The sequence below is a fragment of the Suricata suricatta genome, chromosome 7 (genome assembly GCF_006229205.1).
Source record: "Suricata suricatta isolate VVHF042 chromosome 7, meerkat_22Aug2017_6uvM2_HiC, whole genome shotgun sequence".
Classification (NCBI taxonomy): Eukaryota; Metazoa; Chordata; class Mammalia; order Carnivora; family Herpestidae; genus Suricata; species Suricata suricatta.
This window is the reverse complement of record NC_043706.1, coordinates 125029567-125053636: the sequence shown is the minus strand read 5'-3', so window position 1 is coordinate 125053636 and position 24070 is coordinate 125029567. Positions and strand designations below refer to the sequence as shown.

The 24070-nt window shown below is 37.6% G+C and overlaps 1 protein-coding gene across 1 annotated transcript in view; it reads right to left on the bottom strand.

The window, feature by feature from the left end:
- Positions 1-24070, bottom strand: part of UTRN (utrophin) — a 507319-nt gene that overhangs the window by 31427 nt on the left and 451822 nt on the right. Inside the window, exons 63-67 of the mRNA XM_029943246.1 lie at positions 23072-23157; positions 18846-19003; positions 16994-17160; positions 15810-15921; positions 473-609 (exon numbers count right to left, since the gene is read on the bottom strand). Coding sequence (XP_029799106.1) covers positions 473-609; positions 15810-15921; positions 16994-17160; positions 18846-19003; positions 23072-23157 — 660 coding nt within the window. The remainder of the gene's footprint in view (positions 1-472; positions 610-15809; positions 15922-16993; positions 17161-18845; positions 19004-23071; positions 23158-24070) is intronic.

Below are 24070 nucleotides of genomic sequence, written 5' to 3'. Positions count from 1 at the left end.
CCCCTGCTCACACTCCATCTCTCTCTCTCTCTCTCTCTCTCTCTCTCTCTCTCTCAAAAATAAACAAACATTAAAAATTTTTTAAACATGTAAGAGAAGTGTAACACATAATCCATGAAATAGCAAAAATATCCCCAAAGGAGGAAAAATACTTACAGTTTGCTGTAAGTATTTTTAAGGGGAAAAGGCATGACCAAGGCAAAGTTTGAATGCACTGTAATACATATTTTTAAAATGGAGGAACACATGCAAAATTAACCTAAAATTTTAGCCATGGTATTGTCAAAGCAAACAGTGAAAATTCACATTGTGAAGCCTGATTCCAAGTTTAATTTACCTCTTTTAAAATGAAACATTTTACCAAAACACAAGTTCTTTCTGGTATCAGATTTCTCTTGTGTCTCTAACATTAATAAAAGATAATACATAATAAAAGAGCACATAGAAGTTTCGATATTAAAACAGAACTTACGTCTCTAAGTTGTCACCCTCAAGAACTGTCTGCACAGGTAGGTAGCCAAGCCGAGGATGTTTGGCAAAGTATTTCTTTGATCTGAACTTATTCTTCAGCACCTTTGTGAAGTCTCGTACATCTTCCCCAGATGTTGTCTAGGAGGTTCAAAAAATTATACTTCTCTCATTAAAATGGAAGAAGGTATCTAGCTCCAATAAAATTAGAGCAGACATAAATTCATGCAATTCAATAACAAACAGTGTCGGTAGCTTTATGTATTTTTGGAATAACAAATCGTGTCATGAAATCACATGGCAATCAGGACTCGTCCCTAAACACATCCAGCAATCAGTTTATAATTTTTTATTTTCTGTTGAAAATAAACCATCACTAGCTCATTTCCCCAATATTTAAAAACTTGGCCAAAGAGTAAAATTAGTTTTGGCGATCTTATTGGTTGATTCCTGTTACTAAGAGTTGCAATTTGCTATTAAATGTTTAGTGATGATGATGCATTCTGGCTATAAAACGGTTCTCACTTACAATATTGTACGGAATCCTGTCTTTCCCAAAAATTTGACATGGACTAAATTTTTATATTTATCTATTTTTTAAAATATATATTTATTTTTTTATTTTGTTTGGGGGAGGGGTTGAGCATGGAGCCCAATATGGGGCTTGAACTCTGAACCCTGACTTGAGCTGAGATCCAGAGTTGGATGCTTAATCAGGTGAGCCAATCAGGCTCTCCACATGGTCTAGAGTTTTAAGGCAGAATAAAATGTTACTGTTTCCTTAGTCATGTCAAGGTGATTAGTTAATAATCATTTAGGGTGAGATGGGCTGAGATCTATCCCAACCCCATCCCCTCCTCCATCCTATGACCTGTTCCCTAAGCCTCAGCTATCACCAGTTCTAGTCTTTATTCACAATATGTTAAACAGATGCCAACTTTAGTCCTTCTGAAGACCTATAATACATTTACATTACCTGCAGGGAACTGAATTTAAAACCTTGGTCATTGGACTCCTAGTTGGCTATTCAATCCATACCTGCATAGACCTCACTTCAATCACTTCACAAAACCTGAGGACTTTTCTAGAATAATAAACTGCATGCTAAATACACAGCTTACTTACTGCCTGTGCACCCCCCCCCCCCACTGCTTTGCACCCTCCCCAGTCCGTCGCCTTTTCCTTCATGGCAAGCATGCCCAGGATGCATACCAACTTGTTTTGCAAACAGAAGCTTAAAAAATATAATTATTTTTTAAAGCAACTAAATTCTGAGTCAGCCCTTATGCAGTTTTGTTGCTTTCCATCTGCTCTCATTCTACCTAAATGTGTCTGATTCTAGTACACACTTAAGGGAACTTTTGATTCTCTAGGCTTGCAGAGCAAAGAAGAAACAGAAATAAGCCCAAGATATTTATAATTAAAGTTCATCCATTTTCATTTCATTAAAAAAATTATAGCAAGGACCATCCAATAGTCCCAAGGCCTTACCCTCAGACCCACAACATCCAACCTTTTCCTGAATACTGCAGAACACACCATATAATGTCTATAGTTATTTAGGGACTGATCCTTCCAAATATAAAGAATAAGTACAGAAAATAAGCTACCAATGAAAACAAATCTAAGGCAAAGTGTTATTAAGAGAGACGATGGTTTGGGGATATTAAGATCTAACCAGATAGAACAGGAGAAATAAGCAGAACACATTTAGGAGTAAAGAAGGACATTTTTAGAGATGGAATGTCTGGGGCTGAGAATAAAGTCGAAAAGACATATCATCTACTGCATAAAACATTTGGACCTCTAGCAATGGGTATGACAGCCGCAGATCACTGTATTTTCAGATACTTTCCCTGAATGTTTGGGTAATGAGAAGAAGGGAAGAAGCTTTCTATGACAGAAATACGAAAAGAAGGCCCCTATGCAAGTATAGGCATTTATGATGCGATTTATTTCTAGATCTGCTCTTAAAACATTGTTAATATATACGGAAATATTGGCCTCTAGCTTTTACTTGGTCTCCCTTCATCTGGTAATAAAAAGGGTTCACCACTGAGGCCACTGGTTTTCAAGCCATACCCAGGTTTTCAATTCAGGCAGCTCTGAGTGGGGTGAGTGGGAGAAAAGGAGGTGGGCTAGGCCCTGGCCACAGACCCTGTCTGCCGCCCCCAGGGCATTTTTATATATTCACAGGGTTGTGCAGCCTCACCTCAAAAAGAAACCCTGTGCTCATTTGCTATCATTCCTACCCCCACTCTTACCCCCTCTCCTCCCATCGGCTCCTGGCAACCACTAACCCACTTTCTGTTTCTATGGATTTGCCTATTCTGGACGTTTCTTTCTTTTTTTTTTAAATATTTATTTATTTTTGAGAGACAGAGAAGACAGATCATGAGCAGGAGAGGGGCAGAGAGAGAGAGGGACACACAGAATCGGAAGCAGGCTCCAGGCTCTGAGCTGTCAGCACAGAGCCTGATACGGGGCTCGAACCCACAAACTGTGAGATCATGATCTGAGCTGAAGTCGGATGCTCAACTGACTGAGCCACCCAGGTGACTCTGGGACGTTTCTTATAAACGGAATCGTACAGTATGTCATCTTTTGTGACTGACTTTTCATTTAGCAGAATGTTCTTCTGGCTATCTAAATTTAGGTTTTTACGTGAACTTTTGCTTGGGGAAAAAAATGACACATCCTTCAAAAGTACATGTCCGATTCCACATCAAGCATTCTCCCACTAAGTACACTAAAGACAAGGAAGAACAAAGCAAAACCAACTGACCCCCCCCCCCCCGAACAAAAACCATCTCCTACAAAACAAAAAGGAACAAAAAACAAATAAAAAGCAACTACCTGCCTTCCCAAAAGTTAGAGCAGGGGCTGAAGTTAAATTTGAGTTCCTGATAATGCTCAAATGTAATATTTGATAAAGCAAGTGCATACTCATACAGATATAGCATACTTTAATTCGTTATCAATTTTCATAATGAAGAAAAAAAACAATAGTTTTTCTTCCACTAATAGTTATAATATAAAGGCACCAAATTCACTAATGCCAGAAACTTTATGTAATATTAAAAGTGGAAGACAATTCATCCCCCAAGAATTAGGGGTTATTTTCAGGTTAGCAGAATGCATTTCTTTAGTTAAAAGAGAGCCAAGAAAATGAATTAAATCTATTTTCTCACCAAAAAAAGTTAAAAGATATTTTTATCTATTTGGTCTAATTTGCTACCCAATGACAGTGCCTAATATCTCCTACTTCAAAGTGCAAGAGTAATGCTTTGGTAAAAAGCAAAAGAAGAGGACCACCCACCTAGCATAATGCATATCATCAAAGTCAACTCTATCTTCACACTAGGTATAATAGTTTGTTCTCTTTCTTCTTTGAGCAAATTACTATTGACACTATGATCTGAGGATGGACTTGAAAGTCACTCTTTACTACACAAATTATCCCACATTTTTAAAGTGGGCTAACACGCATTTCTTGAAAGACTAGGTTTTTATTTATTGCTGCTAAGAAAACAAAGGAGAACAAAAGCTCATTGTATGAAACAAGGCTAACATTGGCATAGAATTCTGCATCTTATAAACAGCTTCCCTTCAGTCTCATTTAACTATCAAGTGCAATGAAATTGGCATCCCTTTTTCGACTCCTCCAGAAACAGGCAGTAAAGTGTTCCGGGATTCAGACCTTCAAGTCAGTGAGGAGAAAGCTTTTCTCACAAACCTGGGTCTTTTCACCATACCAGCACTGTGTCGCTTGTCCTAGAAAAATGATACAATTCTAGGTTTTGTAAGAGAGAGAACCCATAGCCATTGACTAAAATACCTATTATTACATCAAGATATCTTATAAATTGAGTTTTACAAAAGTTATACTGAAATGTCATTTTATAACTTTTAAATTGCATGTCTGAGACATATCTAGTGTATGTAGAATTAGAGAAAAAATGCATAAGAAAGAGAAAAAAGGAAAATATTAAAACTGTTTGCTCTTTGACCATTCAGGGAATACCATGCTTAAAATGTGACTGGACTGATTTACTTTTTTAAATTCTTTGTACTGTATTTATTGTAAAAATAAAACAGAGATCTATAAAACTATCTGCAACAAATGTATGACTTAGTGAATTATTATTAATTTTAAATTTTATTTAAATCTAAGTTAATATATAGTGTAGTTAATAATGGCTTTATGAGTAGAATTTAGCAATTCATCACTTACATACAACATCCAGTACTCATCCCAACAAGTGCCCTCCTTAATGCCCATCACCCATTTAGCCCACCCTTCCAGCAAACCTCAGTTTGTTCTCTGTATTTAAGAGTTTCTTATGGTTTGCCTCTCTGTTTTCATCTTATTTTTCCTTTCCTTCCCCTATGTTCATCTGCTGTGTCTCTCAAATTCCACATAGGAGTGAAATCATTTATTTGTCTTTCTCTGACTTATTTCCCTTAGTATATTATACTCTAGTTCCACCCACATTGTTGCAAATGGCAAGATTTCACTCTATTTGATTGCTGAGTAATATTCCTCTATGTGTGTGTGTGTGTGTGTGTGTGTGTGTGTCTACAGATAGATAGATATCACATCTTTTTAAATTTTTTTATGTCTTTATATTATTTTGAGAGACAGAGAGTGAGTGGGGAAGGGGCAGAGAAAGAGAGAGACACACAGAATCTGAAGCAGCTCCAGGCTCTGAGCTGTCAGCACAGAGCCTGATGGGCTCGAACCCACAAACTGTGAGATCATGACCTGAGCTGAAGTCGGACGCTCAAGTGACTGAGCAACCCAGGTGCCCCAACATCTTCTTTATTCATTCGTTAGTCAATGACATTTGGGTTCTTTCCATAATTTGACTTTTTTAAAAAACATTTATTTATTTTTGAGAGACAGAGCGTGAGTGGCAGAGGGGCAGACAGACACAGAATCTGAAGCAGGCTCCAGGCTCTGAACTGTCAGCAAAAAGCCCAATGTGGGGCTCGAACTCACAACGTGCGAGATCATGACCTGAACAAAAGTCAGATGCTTGACCGATTGAGCTACCCAGGTGCCCCCATAATTTGACTATTGTTGATAGTGCTGCTATAAACATTGGGGTGCACGTATCCCTTTGAATCCACATTTTTGTATCCTCTGGATAAATACCTAGTAGTGGATTTGCTGGGTCATGTGGTAGCTCTATTTTTAATTTTTTGAGGAACCTGCATACTGTTTTTCAGAGTGTTTGCAACAGTTTGTATTCCCACCAGCAGTATAAAAGGGTTCCCCTTTCTTCACATCCTCACCAACATCTGTTGTTGCCTGAATTGTTAATTTTAGCCATTCTAACAGGTGTGAGGTGGTATTTCATTGTGGCTTTGATTTGATTTCCCTGATGATGAGTGATGTTGGGCATCCATATATGTGTCTCTTAGCCATCTGGATGTCTTCTTTGGAGAACTGTCTGTTCATGTCTTTTGCCCATTTCTTCACTGGTTTGTATGTTTTCAGGTGTTGAGTTGGATGACTTCTCTATAGATTTTGGAAAGTAACCCTTTATCTGATATGCCATTTGCAATATCTCCTCCCATTCCATTGGCTGCCTTTTAATTTTGTTGACTATTTCCTTTGCTGTGCAGAATCTTTTTATTTTGATGAGGTCCCAATAGTTAATTTTTACTTTTGTTTACCTTGCCTATGGAGACATGTTTAGTAAAATGTTCTAGTGGCCATGGTCAAAGAGGTTGTTGCCTGTTTTCTCCTCTAGGATTTTGATGGTTTCCTGTTTTACATCTAGGTCTTTCATCCATTTTGAGTTTATTTTTGTGTACAGTGTGATAAAGTGGCCCATGTTCACTCTTCTGCATGTCGCTGTCCCGTTTTCCCAACACCATTTGCTGAAGAGCCCATTGTGTAAATGGGCTTAGTGAATTATTATAAGGCAAATACCATCCAGTCAGGAAATTAAACTTTTCCAGACATTCCAGAAGCCCCTTCAACATTCATCATCCCAGTCATACCCCTCTCTTCTCTCCATAATAACCATTATCCTCATTTTATAAGAAATAACTACCTTGTGTTTAAAAATTACTTTTTCACTGTCTATCCCTAGACACTGTAGTTTAGTCTCATTCAGTTAAAAAATATGACATATTTTGTCACTTTTGATGCACAGATTTCTCCTCCATACTTGAAAATTATCTGTTGGAAAACATAGGCAATTTGACCTAACTCAACTTTGCTGATTGCACATTTTTGGTGCAGTTCAGCATGTTCCTCAGTCCTTTGGGTATCCTGCCAACTGGCAGCTGGATCCAGAGAAGGCATCAGCCTCAGGGGGGAGCTGGCAAGACTATCTCTCACTAGTGTTTGGCAGGGACGTGAGGTCTTAGGTTATCACTCTTCTGTGATCCTAACAGCTTTCGTGCTAAATGTCTGTAACTATCCAATGGGGGGCATAAAAATGGCAAGAATCTGATTCTATCAGTCATGTTCATTATTAGTTGAAGTAATTATATAAAAACATGTCTCCTCATCTACTTTCTGGTCACTCAGTAATACAGTTCATTCAGGAAAGGCAGGATTACATGTTTGGTGTTTCCCTTTTATTGACCTATTTCCCCAGTAACATACCGGTTTCCTGTAATCCTCTAAAGGCAACCACTTTTTAAGATCATTATGAATTCATAGATTTTTAACAGACTTATTGTGTTTTGGTTTATTGTAATTATTATCAGTGTTGAAGCTCAAATTGTCCTATATAACCTACTCCAATCAGCCCCACACAGCTTAAACTCTACAGGCAATGATTTATTTAATGGTCTTGACCATTAGGATGCTGTTTCTCTAGTTATTTTGGTTGTCTGAAGCCTGCTCTTTAATAAATGTTCAAGATGTGCTCTTGGGATCAATACTACCCAAACTGCTGTATTTTGGTGATAATTTTCCTCTGTCTTTTACTAGATAATAAAAGGTTGACTTTCTCAATATCACATCCTTGACTCATATTCCTTTTTTTTCTGAGTTCCTTAAATATGGCCCTCCATTATCTTTTGGTATAAAGCTTTGCAGTTGATTATTTAATTTTCTTTCCTTTTTAAGTCATATTGTTCCTTCTGTTTAAATGACTGGAAATTTTTTTTTCTTTGACTTTATATGAGATTTAATCTTTTTTCTTAATGTTTATTTTTGAGAGAGAGAGAGCACAAGCAGGGGAGGGGCAGAGAGAGAGGGAGACAGAGAATCCTAAGCAGACTCCGTGCTATCAGCACAGAGCCTAACATGGGGCTCGAACTCACAACTGTGAGATCATGACTTGAGCCAAAATCAAGAGTCAGACACTTAACCACTGAGCCACCCAGGTGCCCCTGAGATTTAATCTGGATACTTTGTGGTGCTCAATTTTGTCACTTGTGAAATTAACTTTACTAACTCAGGAAAGCTTCACAGAGCTCCCTCTTCTTTTGCTTTTGTGGAGTATTCAGAAATTGGGCACTTGAGTTTGGGGATTTCCTGGTCCTGTTCCCTTGCCCTACTTTATTTAAAAAAATTTTTTTTACTGTTTTTTATTTATTTTTGAGAGACAGAGAGAGAGACAGCGTGAGCAGGAGAGGGTCAGAGAGAGAGGGAGACACAGAATCCAAAGACAGACAGGTTCCAGGCTCTGAGCTATCAGCACAGAGCCCGACACAGGGCTTGAACCCACCAACTGTGAGATCATGACCTGAGCCTAAGTCAGATGCTTAACCACCTGAACCAGGTGCCCCCTCCTTGCCCTACTTTAGATTAGATCATTTCTTTCTTTCATCTCTGCTGCTCTGACCTGCTGTGTCGGTGTCATTCCTAGCAATTTATCCAGTGTGAGGCTATTTGCTGAAAGGAAGCCCTGGTGGGTCAGGTCTAAGGGCCCCAGAAACCCAGAGCACCCCAGAGCCTTCAGCCCTTCCCCTAGGGGCTCGTCACATTTTCATGATTCCACTCCCATCTCAGTCTTTTGAGCTTTCCCCTGAAGACCTGTTGGTTATTTTGGGGTTCTCCCATTCTCAGACACCTTGCTTCCTTTTTTTCTTCCTCTTAAAGATAATGATATCCTACAGGTTTGTGGCCAGTGGTGCTTGTTTTGGGGGTAACTTATCACCTAGTTTTATTGTAAATGTTCAGGGGATTGGTTTTATTATTTAGTGGCTTTCCTTTTATGTAACTAATTTAGAAACGGGAAGAAAATGACAGAGTCAAAAGATATTGAAAAACTCTAAATCCACTTCTACCACCATCTCCCCCAAATCCTCTGGCTTAATTTTTTTTAACTTTTTATTTTATTTTTGAGAGAGAGAAAGAAAGGGAGGGAGAGAGGAGCAGAGAGAGGGACAGAGAGAATCCAAAGCAGACTCCACACTCTGAGCTGTCACCCCAGAGCCCGATGTGGGGCTCAAACCCATGAACTGTGAGATCATGACCTGAGCCAAAATCATATGCTTAACAGACTGAGCCATCTAGGCACTCCCCTCTGGCTTGCTTTTTAAGAAGAACATAAAAACGCACATATCCAAATGAGGACTGTCACTCCAACTGTCATTTCTGGAAAGTTAATGAAGGTGAGTCACTGGGAAAAACACTTTAAAACTAAACTTACACAGACAAGAGGGCATGTGAATACTCAAAATTATACTTCCCTCCACTGTGCTGCTATTAAGTAGCACAGAGATAATGATGAAAACTTATTTGTATAATAAGAAGTAATTAGTCCTCAACTTGCACCCCACCAGCTAATACACATGAATGCATAAAATATAAAAGCATGTTACTTGAATTATAAAAGCTACCCTGGCGTAAGTCTATCCATGTGACTCTCTACCAAAACCTCAAAAATTCCTGTATAAGCTGGCATCAGGTGATTTTTCACTCTTGAGTTCTAGTTTGCCAACCAAAGTTGGAGGTATTTTAAATTTTCCTTCATTTTATTTCTTGACTACTTATAAGAAATATAAACATTTTCCTTTATTTTATTCCTTGACTGACTGTTCATTTTATTCCTGACTGTTTATAAGAAAACAACACAGCCACTTGGCACATGAGTAGAATAATTAAACATTATCCCTTGGATTTTGCATAAGCGCAAACATTGCTGTTGAACGGCACCATCATTAGTAAGATTTACTTTTTAAACCTAGAAGTCAATAATCCCAAATGGTACATGCATACTTCTAAGGAGTCCATCTCATTATTGCAGGACTTATCTTAAAAACATTCCAATAGGTATTTTTTTAATTGCAAAAAAAAAAAAAGTCTCAGGATTGATTTGTTTCATTGATTTCAACAAGTTGAAATTCAGATACTCTGAATTCCATGAATAGGATGGAATCAATAAGACAAGCTTGGAGCCTTTCAAGTTCTAATGGAAAACCATGAAACTAAAAAGTTAGTATTAACACAATCACATGGGGTCATGAATACGTAGGGTAATAAGGCACCCAAAGGAAAACGGATGTTGTCCAAACTTCGACTTACAAGCTAATGACACACTCTAAATGCACTCAACTTACTGGGGACACAGGGTAAGGGGAGCAAGAACTGAGAAGCCACTTCAGGAAGCTGAGGTCACCGAAGTCAATGATGCTGCACATTTAGCCGACTGGCAAACATCCCATGTCTCATCTGAAGAAACAAGACTGCCAAAAACAAATGGCGCTAATGCAATGCATAGCTTTCCAAAGAATGAGCCAGCATTTTCTTATATTTGATTTTTACAGTCTTACAAATACACTGATGCTAGCAGGTGGAGGGGAGTGGACAGAACAACTAATTCTAGTGGGGTTTTTTTTTGTTCTTGTTTGTTTCTTGCTAACAACATATAGTTTGTACAGAAAAAAATGTGATTTCACTTTAAACTTTAAAAGAAAACCTTTTCTGCTTTTTTTGTTTTCAGTAGAAAATGGATTTTTCTACATTTTCTAGAAACACTGAAATACAAAACTTTGGTTTATTTCCCCCTATCTTAAACAATATCGGCAAGAATATGCTGGAATCTGTTGCTTTCAAAGTAACATGCACTTAGTTAAAAAAGAAATACAAGTGTGTTTTACATGTCAGTAGTGTAATAAGCTGTTTCCCATAGCAGTATGTTTCTCCTGTCCTCCCCTCTTACCAAAATCTCAGTGAAACTATCAGTGCAAATTACTCCTGTCCAAACCTTCCATATAAGCAGAGAATTCTGTAATGATTCTACTCCATCAGTGTGAATACTGGGAGTAGCTGACCTGCTGACTTTCCTAACAATAAAATTTTGCAAACATCCCATCTCTTCTCCCTGAGCTAACACGTCAAAGAGAAAGCACCCTCATTATTGCCTTTCCCCACTTCTCCTTTCCTCTGCGCACCACAGTCCCTTACCAGATGCACACAGCCTCTGTCTAGTTACCGTTCTGTCCCTGCTATCGTGGACTCTGTGTTCTTTGATGTATACACACATCCCTCTAGTCTTATTCCTAACAGGAACTGCACCCAACTCTTCAGTGAATCCTGGTGCTCCTGTGCTAACAATGTCTCTCCTCCACCATCCTTTTCCCTTGATGGGCCATATAACCTCTCCCCATAAAGACCAAGAATAAGTCTCCCCACAAAGACCAAGAATAAGGAGGTTTACAGCATTTTGCCTGTAGACTCCGTGTTCTCACCTACTAAAACCAATGTGTCCAACCACTCCCCTTTGACAGCACTTGGCCAGGCACAGCTATCACTTGTCACTTCTAGAGACATACTGATGATCTTCTAAGTGCCATCTCATCTCAAGGCCTTTTATGTCCCACATTAGCCACATACTGGTGTATGTCTACACCTCAGATCTCATGACGACTCAAAACACTGTCAGTCCCAACTCTCTAACTTGGGGGGAAAAAAAACAACAACCACCGTGACCCTTGCTCCCACTTCTTTAATATGAGTAAACCTGTTCTTTCCCCCATGATCTTGACCTGGAGCCCTTCAACCCCATTTGGGATTTCTTCAGTATGGGGACAGCCCAAAGCAATGCCAGTATCATTAATACCTCTGAATCATTCATTCTCTTGGCCTTGACTATACCTATCATCTTTTTTAATGCTAAAGCGACTGAGCAATGAGGGAATCAATGCAGATCCTTGTCAATTAGCTTCAGCTACACTCCCGTTGCAATGTAGCAATCAATTTGCTCATCTCTTGTTGACTCATGCTTGCCCCAAGCAGCAATTCCAAACATTTTCTACCCTCCTTAATATTTAACCCTATCTAGCCCTCTTTTACCATCAGCAATTGTATAAACTCTTACAAATCCTATGCAAAATGCATCATCCTCTCTAATTTAAAGGTCTTTTGTATGTCCTGACATAAAAAATGTTTCTAATATGGATTAAGTTTTGGTTATTTGCAACAGGAGCACACAGACTATTTCTTTCAAAAGATACAATAAGGGTAATTTTTACTATGAAATTAAATGATCACAAACTGCTATTCTAATAAAAATAAAACTTAAAATCAAAACATCTTTAATATAAAATGTCAGTCATTTTTTAGTAAATAGTAATCCTTGAATTCAAACATGTAGTACACAGATAACAAGAAAAAAATGTGACTATTTATCTACAAACTTAATCATTTAAAAAAACACATCATCTTAAATTTCTCCACATGGAGGTCTTTCTTTCCTCCATTATATTTTCACTGTATCTCCAAGTCCCCAGCAAAATGCCTATATTACCAGAGCACCCAACAAATACAGCCCTCCAGCAAGCATACAGAAACCGGTTAGCTAATGCACCAAATTATGTATATTTTTCTAATGGAGTAAAATCACTAAATCCAGGCCACCAACTTTGAACACTATCACATTTTCTATGATTCAGTTTTCTCTTTAAAATGAGAATGAATTAGATGATCTCTTCGATCTTTTCTGGCTTTAATATTCTATAATTAGTGTTTATAATGTAAGATATAAGCTCATTTAGCTCTTATGAGCCAGATTTAACTAAGAGTAGTAAGAAAAGTATAAGATTCATTTAAGGAGTTAAAAAATGTTGAGGGGGCAAAAACACCACACAAAAAATAATACAAGATAACATACAATCCAGTTCTAACTGGTGACAGAGAAGCTATCTACTGGTAGAGACCACTGAGTGATGTGTCCTTGAGGGGAAGCCAGAGGACATAGGAAAGATTTTACATACAATGTATAAACTGAGATGTTTTTGTGAAGGGGTGGGATTTGGAGGGATGGAGAGGCAGGGATTAAACAAAATCCATGTCCTATTGGTTGTTTTAGGTGAATTCAACCTGAGCCTAATCACAAACTTCTTTAAGGTATAATGTTGGGTTATAGAGTGGTGGAGGAAAATACAAGTTTAAAAAAAAATCATCTTCTAGAGAAAGAAGAACTCCACTTCTGTATATAAATGGTTTACTATCAATTTCATAAAATGCCTTCATAAATTATGATAGAGAATTCACACACCATTAGTCTGCTTACATATGAAGACAAACATTGTCACACTAAGCTGCTATGTTTGAAGAAATATTTCTGGAGCTTTGAGGGTTTAAAATTATGCTTCAGAAAACTTTTAACAACAGAAACATTCAGATACAGTTGAAGAGAGAAGATGGAGGGGAAAGAAATGAAGTCAGTAATATAAGTAGAGCATCAAACCAACCAAAAGTGGAGACGCACTATGAGAAATGCAAACACCAGAATCTGCACAGGAAGGTCTGATCCACTTACATGCAAGTGGTGCTTATTATCATTGTATTGAAAAATTCACATCTGAGGGGCACCTGTGTGGGTCAGTCAGTTATGCGTCTGACTCTTGATTTTGGCTCAGGTCATGATCTCATGGTACGTGGGATGGAGCCCTGTGTCAGGCTCTGTGCTGACAGCATGGAGCCTGCTTAGGATTCTGTCTCTCCCTCTCTCTGCCCCTCCCCTGCTTATATGCTAAATAAATAAATAAATAAATAAATGTAAGAAAAAGAAAAATTCATGTTTGAGTTCATTTTCTTAGTTTTTAAAGCTTATTTCTTTATTTTGAGAGAGAGAGAGCAAGAGAGATGTGAGATCATGACCTGAGCCAAAGTTGGGTGCTTAACCAACTGAGCTACCCAGATTGAGCCCCATCTAATCAAGCAAATATCAATACTATACTTTTCCCCAATTTCTTAACAGCAAGGTTCAGCACAATCTGATAACCGCTTTTTTCTTTAATTTCAACTCCTACCAGTCTCCCTTTTGTGGAGGGAGAAATTCACTCTGACAGGATTCACTTGTTTCTTTCTGTTCCCTTGCCGTTCCCCCTTCTTTCTTTCCCATCTGCATGGGTGTGTCACCTGTGCGGTTGCAGGGGTCCCACACTCACAGGCTTCCTAAGTTTGGCTTAATGCTCTTCTGCTGCCATCTTGAAAGTTGTAAGACATTTTGAACAAGGGGTCCCACAGCTTCACGATGTCCTGGGCACCTCCAATGACACAGCTGGTGTGACCCCTTGTAGAATATACTCCACTTCCTCCTGTGCCCCAATCATGTCAAACTCTTTCCCACTTCCAGACTTCAGTGTCTGCTGTTTCTTCTCTGAAATACCTTTCTACTAGCTCTTTACACAGTTGATTCTTTCTCCTCCTTCAATCTCAACTCAAATAACTTCTCAGGCCAGCCTTCCTTGATTTCTTTATCTAAAGTGCCTCCTCTAATCTTCTGTCTCATTACCCAGATATTTCCTTAAAGTCTGCTTACTATAATCTGTAATGATCTCATTTATTTGTTTCCTTGTTCCTTGTCACACATCCCCTCCTCCTAAATGGAAAGTAGCAGGAGAGACAGTAATCTTGTTTATCTTGGTAGTACACTGATGAATTAGAGCTGAGAGCAGTGTCTGATACAAGGTAAGTGCTCAATATTTATTTGTTGAGTGAATAAATATGTTAATCATAGTAATAGATGGTGCTTCATAAATTTTCTTGGGGGATTTTTTTCCCTAAAGTTATTACACACTATGGGTGTTTCATCTATTAAAATTCCATAGCATTTTCTAGAGATTTCTTCTCCATATATGGGGTACCTATTTGAGATAAGATACTTAAGATTGTAAAATTTATATGTATATATTTTATAAGTATTGCTGCCTTTCTGTCAATTTATAATCCAAAAAAGTAACCCAATTCCCTAAACCAAAGAAAATGTATAGTCTATGAATAAATTTTAGTTTACTGTTTGGAAGGAAGCTGAAAAATAGCTGTTGACAGAAAATGAAGATAGTTGCAGAAAAAATAGCTTTAAATCAAAGGAACAAGTCTTGGTATCCAACGCTAGCGAAACTGGAATATTCACAAAATGTGATAATAATGTAAAGTAATATAAACATCTTTTGGAAATAAGTTGACACGAAGAATTCTGGTCATAAAAACACTCATATTCACTGGTCAAGATCATTTACTTCCAGTGTTATATTCTATGGAAATGTAATTTATGCAATATACAGAAAGAGCTATTTTCACAAAGATATTCATATGAGTGTTGTTTATAATGCCAGAAAATTGAAACTAAAGTATCCAAATACATTTGAGGGAGTGGTTAAATTTTAGTAATTCACTCAAATAGTCTGTAACTAGGAAAAATCACACTGTGTGACAATAGAGGGTAACACTACTACACAACGTGCTCAGTGGAAAAAAGGATCAAAATAATGTAAATATAAAAATAAATCTAAAATGAACAAAATCAAAGATTTCGTTTGATTTGATTTAGGAGCTAGATTTATGAATTTTTTTGCTTTTCTACATTTTCTACTTTTTTGCTAATATAAATACATTTAATTATGAAAAAAATCATATATTTTTTAAGTGGGCTTCATGCCCAGAACAGAGCTCAACACAGGGCCTGAACTCATCACCCTGAGATCAAGGCCTAAGGTGAAACCAAGAGTCTGACACTTAATCCACTGAGCCACCTAAGTGCCCCTGGAAATATATTTTAATGTCTAAAAAATATATGGTTTCTGAACATATAGTATCATTTTCAGTGTAGGCCAGTGTGAGCTCTTAATAAAAATTCCCTACCAAAAAGTTAAGTTTAAAATCAAAACACAGATGTAAATAAAATGTAATAGAGCAATTTTTCTGAAAAATTATAATTATTTTGTGTTAATGAATTCAATATAGATGTATCTGTTTAAAAGAAAACAAAGCCACAAAAAATTAGTTAAGTAATCTTGAAAGTGATTTTTTCCATAAAAAGTTAAGTCTAAATAAACAGAAAAATTTTGACATTAGTTAATTCAAAAGCAACACGTTGTTTAAAAAAACAAAACAAAACAAAAAGCAGCTCAGTACTCACTGGTATACAATATTCCACCATTGGGTAATGTAATTTGTGACCTTTTGCTGTGCGACCAGAAAAGAAGCAACTCTGGCAGACGTCATAGTTAAAATGCTTGAGGCTTCTATACCTAGAGAGAAGAAAAGAAAATTCGTTGGCTTGGATGTCTATTATTTAATCCAAATCAATCATTTGTGGTAAGGAATTCCATTCATCCAAATCACCATGGAAATAAAAGGTAGACTGGCCACAAGTGTGGAACTTTCTTAGTACCTTAGCCCTAAATTAAGGCCAGGAAAATCTTGAATTTCACAAGGGAAATTAACAAAACCATCTCCCAAGTGAAAAAAAAGATTTTTTTTGGAATTCAAGTCTCTAAAGCATGTTTCCATCTGTTTCAACATAATGAGAAGACAAATACCCAAGTCAGAAGATTTTCTGTAGTGTGTGAATGGAGATGCAAATGGCAGAGAACAGAGTTAAGTTTATTAGCCTGAGGCATCCAATTTTTAAATACCAATTACACCATCACTAATAAAGGAATCTCAAAATTCCCTGACAAAGCTTCCTCCTGTGAAGGTGAACAGTAGGGTTCATCAACTTCACATCAAACTTGGGAAGAAGTAACAAAGTAATCAGATGACTGCTCACTATTTGAATGTTGCTTTCTAGGGGGAGCCGGTGTGGGTGGCTCAGTCGGTTGAGCATCTGACTCTTGATATCAGCTTCGGTCATGATCTCAGGGTCATGAGATCTAAGATTTTCTCTCTCTCTCTCAACCTCTGCCCCATTTTCCCACTTTCTCTCTAAAATAAGTTTTTAAAAAATGTTGCTTGCTGCTTACTAAGTTTCATTCCAAAGGTGCTATATCACCAAATCCTATCAGAGCCATATATGTATAACGAGTCATACAATTATCATGCATGAACATTTCTGGGATGTATATAAATAGAAATTCAGAAAAATCTGTTTCTGGAGCAAAGTGGTATAACAATAATAGTAATTAAAAAATAATAATAAGTTTCATGTAGTGATTATAAGAAGGAATGACATTTGCCGACGAATAAGGTAGGCATCCCATTTATTGAGGGCACAAATCCCCAGAAGGCATCAGTGGGAAGGGATGATGGCCATACACTGAAGTCACAACAACAGGATAGAAGATAGAGTCTCCTGCCCCCGCTGGTGACAGACCGTCTCACCTGAACCCAACGATTGGACATTCTTTACAGATGTTGCACTTGGCCTGATGTTTTGCGGTTTCAGCCGCTGCCACTCGATGTAAGACCGGTAGCCAAACCATGGACTGCGGCTCCAGACGCATCCAATCAATAAACTCTTTCACACTTATCTCTGGCTTGTTGTTATTCTGGTAAAAAAACAAATATGTAAAAGGTGAAGAAAATTTCTTCATTTAAATACAGCTGGTATTGTTTTATGATCTTCTGAAAATCTACATGAAATGAAAGAAAAGTTACAGAACTCTTTCCAGGTCAGTTAAATTACAAAACATTTAAGGTTCTCCATGAAGAGAAAATCTTAGAATTTAAAATTAGAAAAAGCAGAAATTAGGGGCGCGTGGGTGGCTCAGTCGGTTGAGTGGTTGAGCGTCTGACTTCGGCTCAGGTCATGATCTCATGGTTCACAGGTTCGAGTCCGGTATCGGGCTCTGTGCTGACAGCTCAGAGCCTGGAGCTTGCTTCAGATTATGTGTTACCATTTCTCTCTACCCTTCCTCCTCTCAAAAATAAATTTTAAAAAACCAGTAAAAAACAAAAAAGCAGAAATTATTATATAGGAAGGAGGAAAAAAAATCTCAGTACGTTAATAGACTCAGATTGAAAACAAACCCAAATCACACAATTCTACATACTATCTTCACATAAATATTTTAATCCTATAAAATTCATTCATTTAAAACAGTAAAACTTTGAAGAAATAAAAACTCACTTGTAACTTCCCAAATTTGAGGGTCATTATAAATGCTAAATAAAAACTGTTATTTCTGTATCCTGCCCTACTTGTTACAATATCACACTGGGAATCTATTACTATGAATACAATTCTAAATTTATTATGATTAACTGTATTAAATACCTTGGTCTCTCTTTAAATCCTGACAATTACCAATTTCCATTTATGCAAAGTTAAATTTGTACCAACGTATGTCTCCTGCTTTTGTCAAGGTCACCTTATGAACCAGTACATGGGAGAATCATGTTTAGAATTTTCATTCGGTATTTTTTATATCTCTAAAACAAGCAAAAGGGCCATTATAAAATGTAATAACCCATAACATCAATTCTCCTTAAAGAGATGGTGTGAGCATTTTTTTCCCCGCAATAATAAATCACTGGATACGCTTTGCCAAAATATCTGTAGCCTTTTCCTTTATGTGTACGTATAACGTCAGTAGCAATGTTTCTAGAATGCTTTTATATACAGCAAGCATTAAAAAGAATTTTGAGATTTGTATGAAAGAAAAAACACTCATCAACTAATTCTATAACTCGGTATATAATTACACTTTCATGAGCATTATAAGAAGACAGAGGAGATTCAGGTGAATATAGTAAGTAAACACATAGCCTCACCTGAAGTGCTCAGAGAAGGATTTTCAGAGAATGTGAGATTTAAGCCAACATCCAATAAAAGAATAAAAATTAGCAATGAGAATGGAATTTGCAGGCAAAGGGAAAGGAAGAATATTCTAAACAGAGGGCACATGACCAAAGATGTGAGGGCGGGAATGAGGGATGTAAAACCGTGGTTGGGAACCGGACAGCAAGAGGGTGGGTGCTAAAAGGTGAGGGCCACGGCAAAGTCAAGGCCAAATCATAGCATTCTAATAGCACGTTTTAGAGATTTGGGGTTTTATCCATTGACAGACAGTAAATTTTGAGGAGGTTACTGTTCCTTGAATCAAATGTGCTTGAAGAAACAGAACACATGCTTTCAGGGATGGTACCAACACCCTCTACCATGTGGCTCCAGCCCGAGTTTCCTGTACCAATTCCGGGAACATCCTACCTTTCAGCGACCCTCTGTGCTCACCTGTTGGAAGCAGCTGCGGACACTGGGTTCGATATTACTGCCCCCAAAAGCCGCTACTTCGCCCAGCTGGCGAGGGATCTGGATGGCGTCATGAAGTAACAGGCCAAGCTGCCTCTGGTCACACATCTCTGTCGGTCCCGCCACTTCCTTAAAGAGATCTGTGAGGAGGAGACCCAAGAGGTTAACTTCCATCTGCCTGTACTGTCCTTTGACGTAAATAACATCTTTGGTGGTGTCGTTTGAATGATGTAGATTAAAAAATCATGTAGAGATGAACCACATTAGTTATCTATGGAGAAATTTCAGGTAAAAATGATCCACTTTCTTATAGAAATGAATGCTGTTTTTGGAAAGGAATTTCCCATTTCTGAAAATTCAAAACTCACAAAAATTCAAAATGCTTTTCATGTGAAGTTTTCCAAGAATAGAAAGAAGGTGAATAAATATTTATTTGATCCTCAAAGCCATTTTCAAACAATATCTGGTAAGTGATATCAGACCAAAATGTATCTTTTTTTAAATGGGAAATAATGCCAAATCTAACACTGTCAACAGTGAACCAAGGTCAGTGATACTGACATAGTAATTATAATAAAATGTCACTTTAACTATAAGCATATACAGAGAAAGCAAATCAAGTAAGGTAAATTTGATTTTTATCATCATTTGTTCAAGTAGATTTGGTTAGAGTTCTACTTGTTTACTTTTATTCTGACTTTTTAAAAATTTTGAGTATAGTTGACCCACAGTGTCACATTAGTTGCAGGTATATAATACAGTGATTAACATGTCTATGTAGTATTTTACACTCACAAGCATAGTTATATTCTGCTGTTACAATGCCATTGACTATATTCCTTATGGTGAATCTTTTATTCTTGTGATTTACTCATTCCATAACTTCACTCGTTTTGTCCAAGCCCTCCCTCCTTCCCTTTGTTAAAAATAAGACCATCGGGGTGCCTGGGTGGCTCAGACAGTTAAGTGTCTGACTTCAGCTCAGGTCATGATCTCCTGGTTCCTGAGTTTGAGCCCCGCAATGGGCTCTGGGCTGACAGCTCAGAGCCTGGAACCTGCTTCATGTTCTGTGTCTCCCTCTCTCTGCACCTCCCCTGCTCATGCTCTGTCTCTATCTCAAAAATAAATAAACATTAAAAAATATAAGACTATCATAGCCAGAAAATATTTGTGCAGGATTCTTATGATTCCCATTTTAAACCCATTCCTAGGAAGAGACCCCCTAAGAAATGTCTACACAGACAAGTACACATTCAGTGACATCAATCATGCCTAATTTTCTTCTTTTGAGGAAGACAGTTGAACTATTATGCTACTATTAAGGTAAAACTACACATAAAACACAAACCGTAAGATTTCCTTCACATTTTGACATACTTGTGAATTCTGATATAAATTCACATTTTGATATCATAGTCAGAAACAAAAAGGAGTTTCAGAATGTGGGGACAGTTCACAATCTAAAACCCAAGTTCCAACAAATCAGCACAGAAGAGATGTAAATATGGTTTTGATAAAGCAAGAAAGCCACTCAGCTATAAGCAAGGTCAGGCTGTTGTTTGAATCTAATCAAGAGATATTCTCAAGAAGGCACAAAGAAAGAGGGGGGTGTCACCAGGGTGAAAGACACTGACAATAGCCATTGGAGAATCGATGTGCAGATGGCTGCCACTTGACTCAGAATGGCACCTCTGCCATGGAGTTTGGAGAGCAAATGGTCTTCAGTATTAATCTAACAAAGGAAGTCATAATGAGGAAGTGTTCCGATGTCACTAGGGAAATCAAAACTAGAACCAGAGTTGCTAAGGACTTCAAATTAAAAAACAAAACCAAACCCCAGAACATTTCCGAAGTCTCAGTACTCGCGGGAAATATTTAAGGACTTCAGTCCAAGAGATATCTTATTCAATTAAGTCCTAAAATGGCACACTTCATGGATTAAGATAAATATCAGAAATTGTCATTGGAGGGTTTCTGCTACCCTGGCCATAATCTGAAAATTTAATGTGGAATAATATGGAGTATTACATTTGCCAACATCCATAGAAAGCGTGTCCAGTGTAGAACGAGTGTCTGAGTTCCAATATGCTCAAATACCTCAGCCGGAAGATTACACATGTCGAAATATGTTTGAAGGCAGGTGCACAGATAAAAAAAAACTTTATATATTATATTGTGTATAATTTGGCTTTTGCTCTATAATCATAGTCACTATGTTGTAATTCTTGTGGTCTAAGGTTACTCTCTAATAATCAAGTTGAAAATGAAAGGGGGGGGGGACATTGATGTAGGAAAACAGATCATGCTTACATTTTAAGATTCGTGATCCATGTTGAGGTTGAATTTATATTGGTTTTAGAATGACATGAGAACCATGATGTAACTGTTACCTTTAAGAAACCCTAAATTCTGGGTGGCTCAGTCAGTTGAGCATCTGACTTCGGCTCAGTTCATGATCTCACAGTTGGTGGGTTCGAGCCCCGCATCAGGCTCTGTGGACAGTTAGCTCAGAGTCTGGAGCCTGCTTTAGATTCTGTATCTCCATATCTTTCTGTTCCTCCCCTGCTCACGCTCTCTCTCTCTCTCTCTCAAAAGTAAATAAAACATTTAAAAAAAGAAAAAGAAAAGAAACCCTAAATTCTTTCAGGAGCACATGAAAACCCCAAACTATAGAAGATGAAAAGTCCTTTTATAATACTGGTAAAGTGATGCTTTCCTTAACATTTTCCTTTCCCACTCCTTGTAGAAATAACCTTTTTAGCTTTGAAAATGATTATTTTTGACAATTATGATGCTGAAGACGATTTAAATCCTGAATAAAAAAGTTGCCACCAAACAAAAACCTTCTGCAAAGCTTTTCTCCTGCGTGGTTTACCAGGGTCTGACTCAATCGAGGTACTCACCTCCTGATCTTACAGTCAGCTTTTTGTTTCCTACAAATCCCCTACCTCTTTTCACTGACATTCCTGTCAAACAGTTTTAAGAAAAACAAGCCATCATGATCTAGAGCTGAAATTCACAGTCAAATCACCTCTCAGACATCCCAGAAAATAAAAGTTTTGAAAAATGTATGTTCACAAAAGATATAATACTTAACTAAGTGTACAGGACCTGTGATCAAACATGTCCACATCCGTGAACTAGCCCCACCCCGCTCCCCAAAATGTACGGGTATATTCTGTGAAGAACCATCTGAAGATATCCATGGCGGGATCAAGTCACCCACATTTTATGGATGAAATTAAATCACACTTAAGAGTGTGGAGACACAGCAGCGATTGCTACCGTTTATTCAACAACTGTGATTTCAAGGTACTTTTCATGTATCATCTCTAATTCCTTTCAAAGCCAGAACTGTTCGCTTCATTCTTCAGTTGAAGGAAGTCCATTAAATTTTAGCTTCTTGAAATTTGAAATGGGAGTAATATTGCCCCTTAACTGGCGGTTCTCAGTGGAACCATGTGATCGGCCCAAAGTCACCGAGCCGCTAAGTGGAAAGCTGAGATCTGAAGGCTGGCTTCTCTGGCTCCTGAGTCCATCTCTCTCAAAATACCAAGATGCCCGCCCTTCCTTACCTGACAGCTAGAAGGACACCACTTAATTATTTAGTGAATTAAAAAAAACAGAACAAAATAAAAAAAATGTTATCACTTTTTATTTTCTCACTATAAAATATAATTATTTGTCAATGTCTGTAATAGTTCTAGTCCATCTTGATTTTTTTTGACATTAGAAGTACACAAATTTCTAGTATAAATATAGTTTAAAGGTTCTAGTCCATCTAAATTTCTTTCCAAGCATTGGAAGTACAGAGAGGTGGAGAAAACTTGGGCTTTGGAGTCTGAATGATCCACGATCTAATTCTAGCCCCACAACAGTCTCTGCAGCCACGGACTGGATTTTCAACCAGTCATCGCGTTTTTCAGCTGGAAAATGGAAGTCATAGGACTTGCATTCTATGGTGATTACTCTGAGAATTAAGTAAGATGTATATGCAGTTGGTTCTCACTCCGTTGAGGCACCTCACCTCATTCCACACAAATCCACGTCACTTCTCAACTGACACCCTTTATCTAGCCTGGTACATGCACCGTAAAGGTTAAAAAGAATGGAAACTCTTATGACACACAAACCATATAAAATAAGCTGCCCATCGATTGTTATCATTATTACAAGAAGCACTATTGTATAGGAAAGGTCTTACATACATCTGTATTTTTCTTCTAAGAGACCTTTGGAGAGAGACATCAATCCAATCTTCAGACTCTGCACTCTTATTTTTCCAGTTCGACCCCTGAAATTGTAAAAATCTCAATGAGTTAGATGCATTTAACAATAAACAATAGGCTAATTATTTCTATAGCCTATAAACAATAGGCTAATTATTTCTGAATATCTATTTTTGGAGAGTAAACTATTAAAAAATAATTGCATCTTAGAGATGCAACTTTTCTATTTACTTTTAGTAATCAATTTTTAAAAAATTTTTTTAATGTTTTATTTATTTTTGATACAGAGACAGACAGAGCATGAGAGGGGGAGGGGCAGAGAGAGAAGGAGACACAGAACCGGAAGCAGCTCCAGGCTCTGAGCTAGCTGTCAGCACAGAGCCTGACGCGGGGCTCGAACCCACGAACGTGAGATCTGACCTGAGCCGAAGTTGAAGGCTTAACCGATTGAGCCACCCAGGTGCCCCATTAATCAATTTTAAACTCATACCACAATTTCATGACATATTTTAACAGTATGTTTGACCTAGTCTGAAAGAATATGCAACCTGAAGTTACTTTACATGTAACATATGAACTAGGAAGAACAAAGCTAAAATGAAAATGATAATCATAAAGCTGAAAAAATATTTTTAGAAATACTATGAACTAGGAATGCCTGGGTGGCTCAGTTGGTAAAGTGGTCGCCTTTGGTTCAGGTCATGATCTCACAGTTTGTGGGTTTGAGCCCTGCATCGGGCTCTGTGCTGACAGCTCAGAGCCTGGAGCCTGCTTCAGATTCTGTATCTCCTCTCTCTGCCCCTCCCCTACTCCTGCTCTGTCTCTGTCTCTCTCAAAATTAAACAAACATTTAAAAAATTTTATAAAAAAATACTAAGAATTAGAATATATTTGCTAATAATTGTAAATGCAAAATTTAAAATAGATAGCTAAAGGGGCACCTGTGTGGCTCAGTTGGTTAAGTGTCCGACTCTTGAT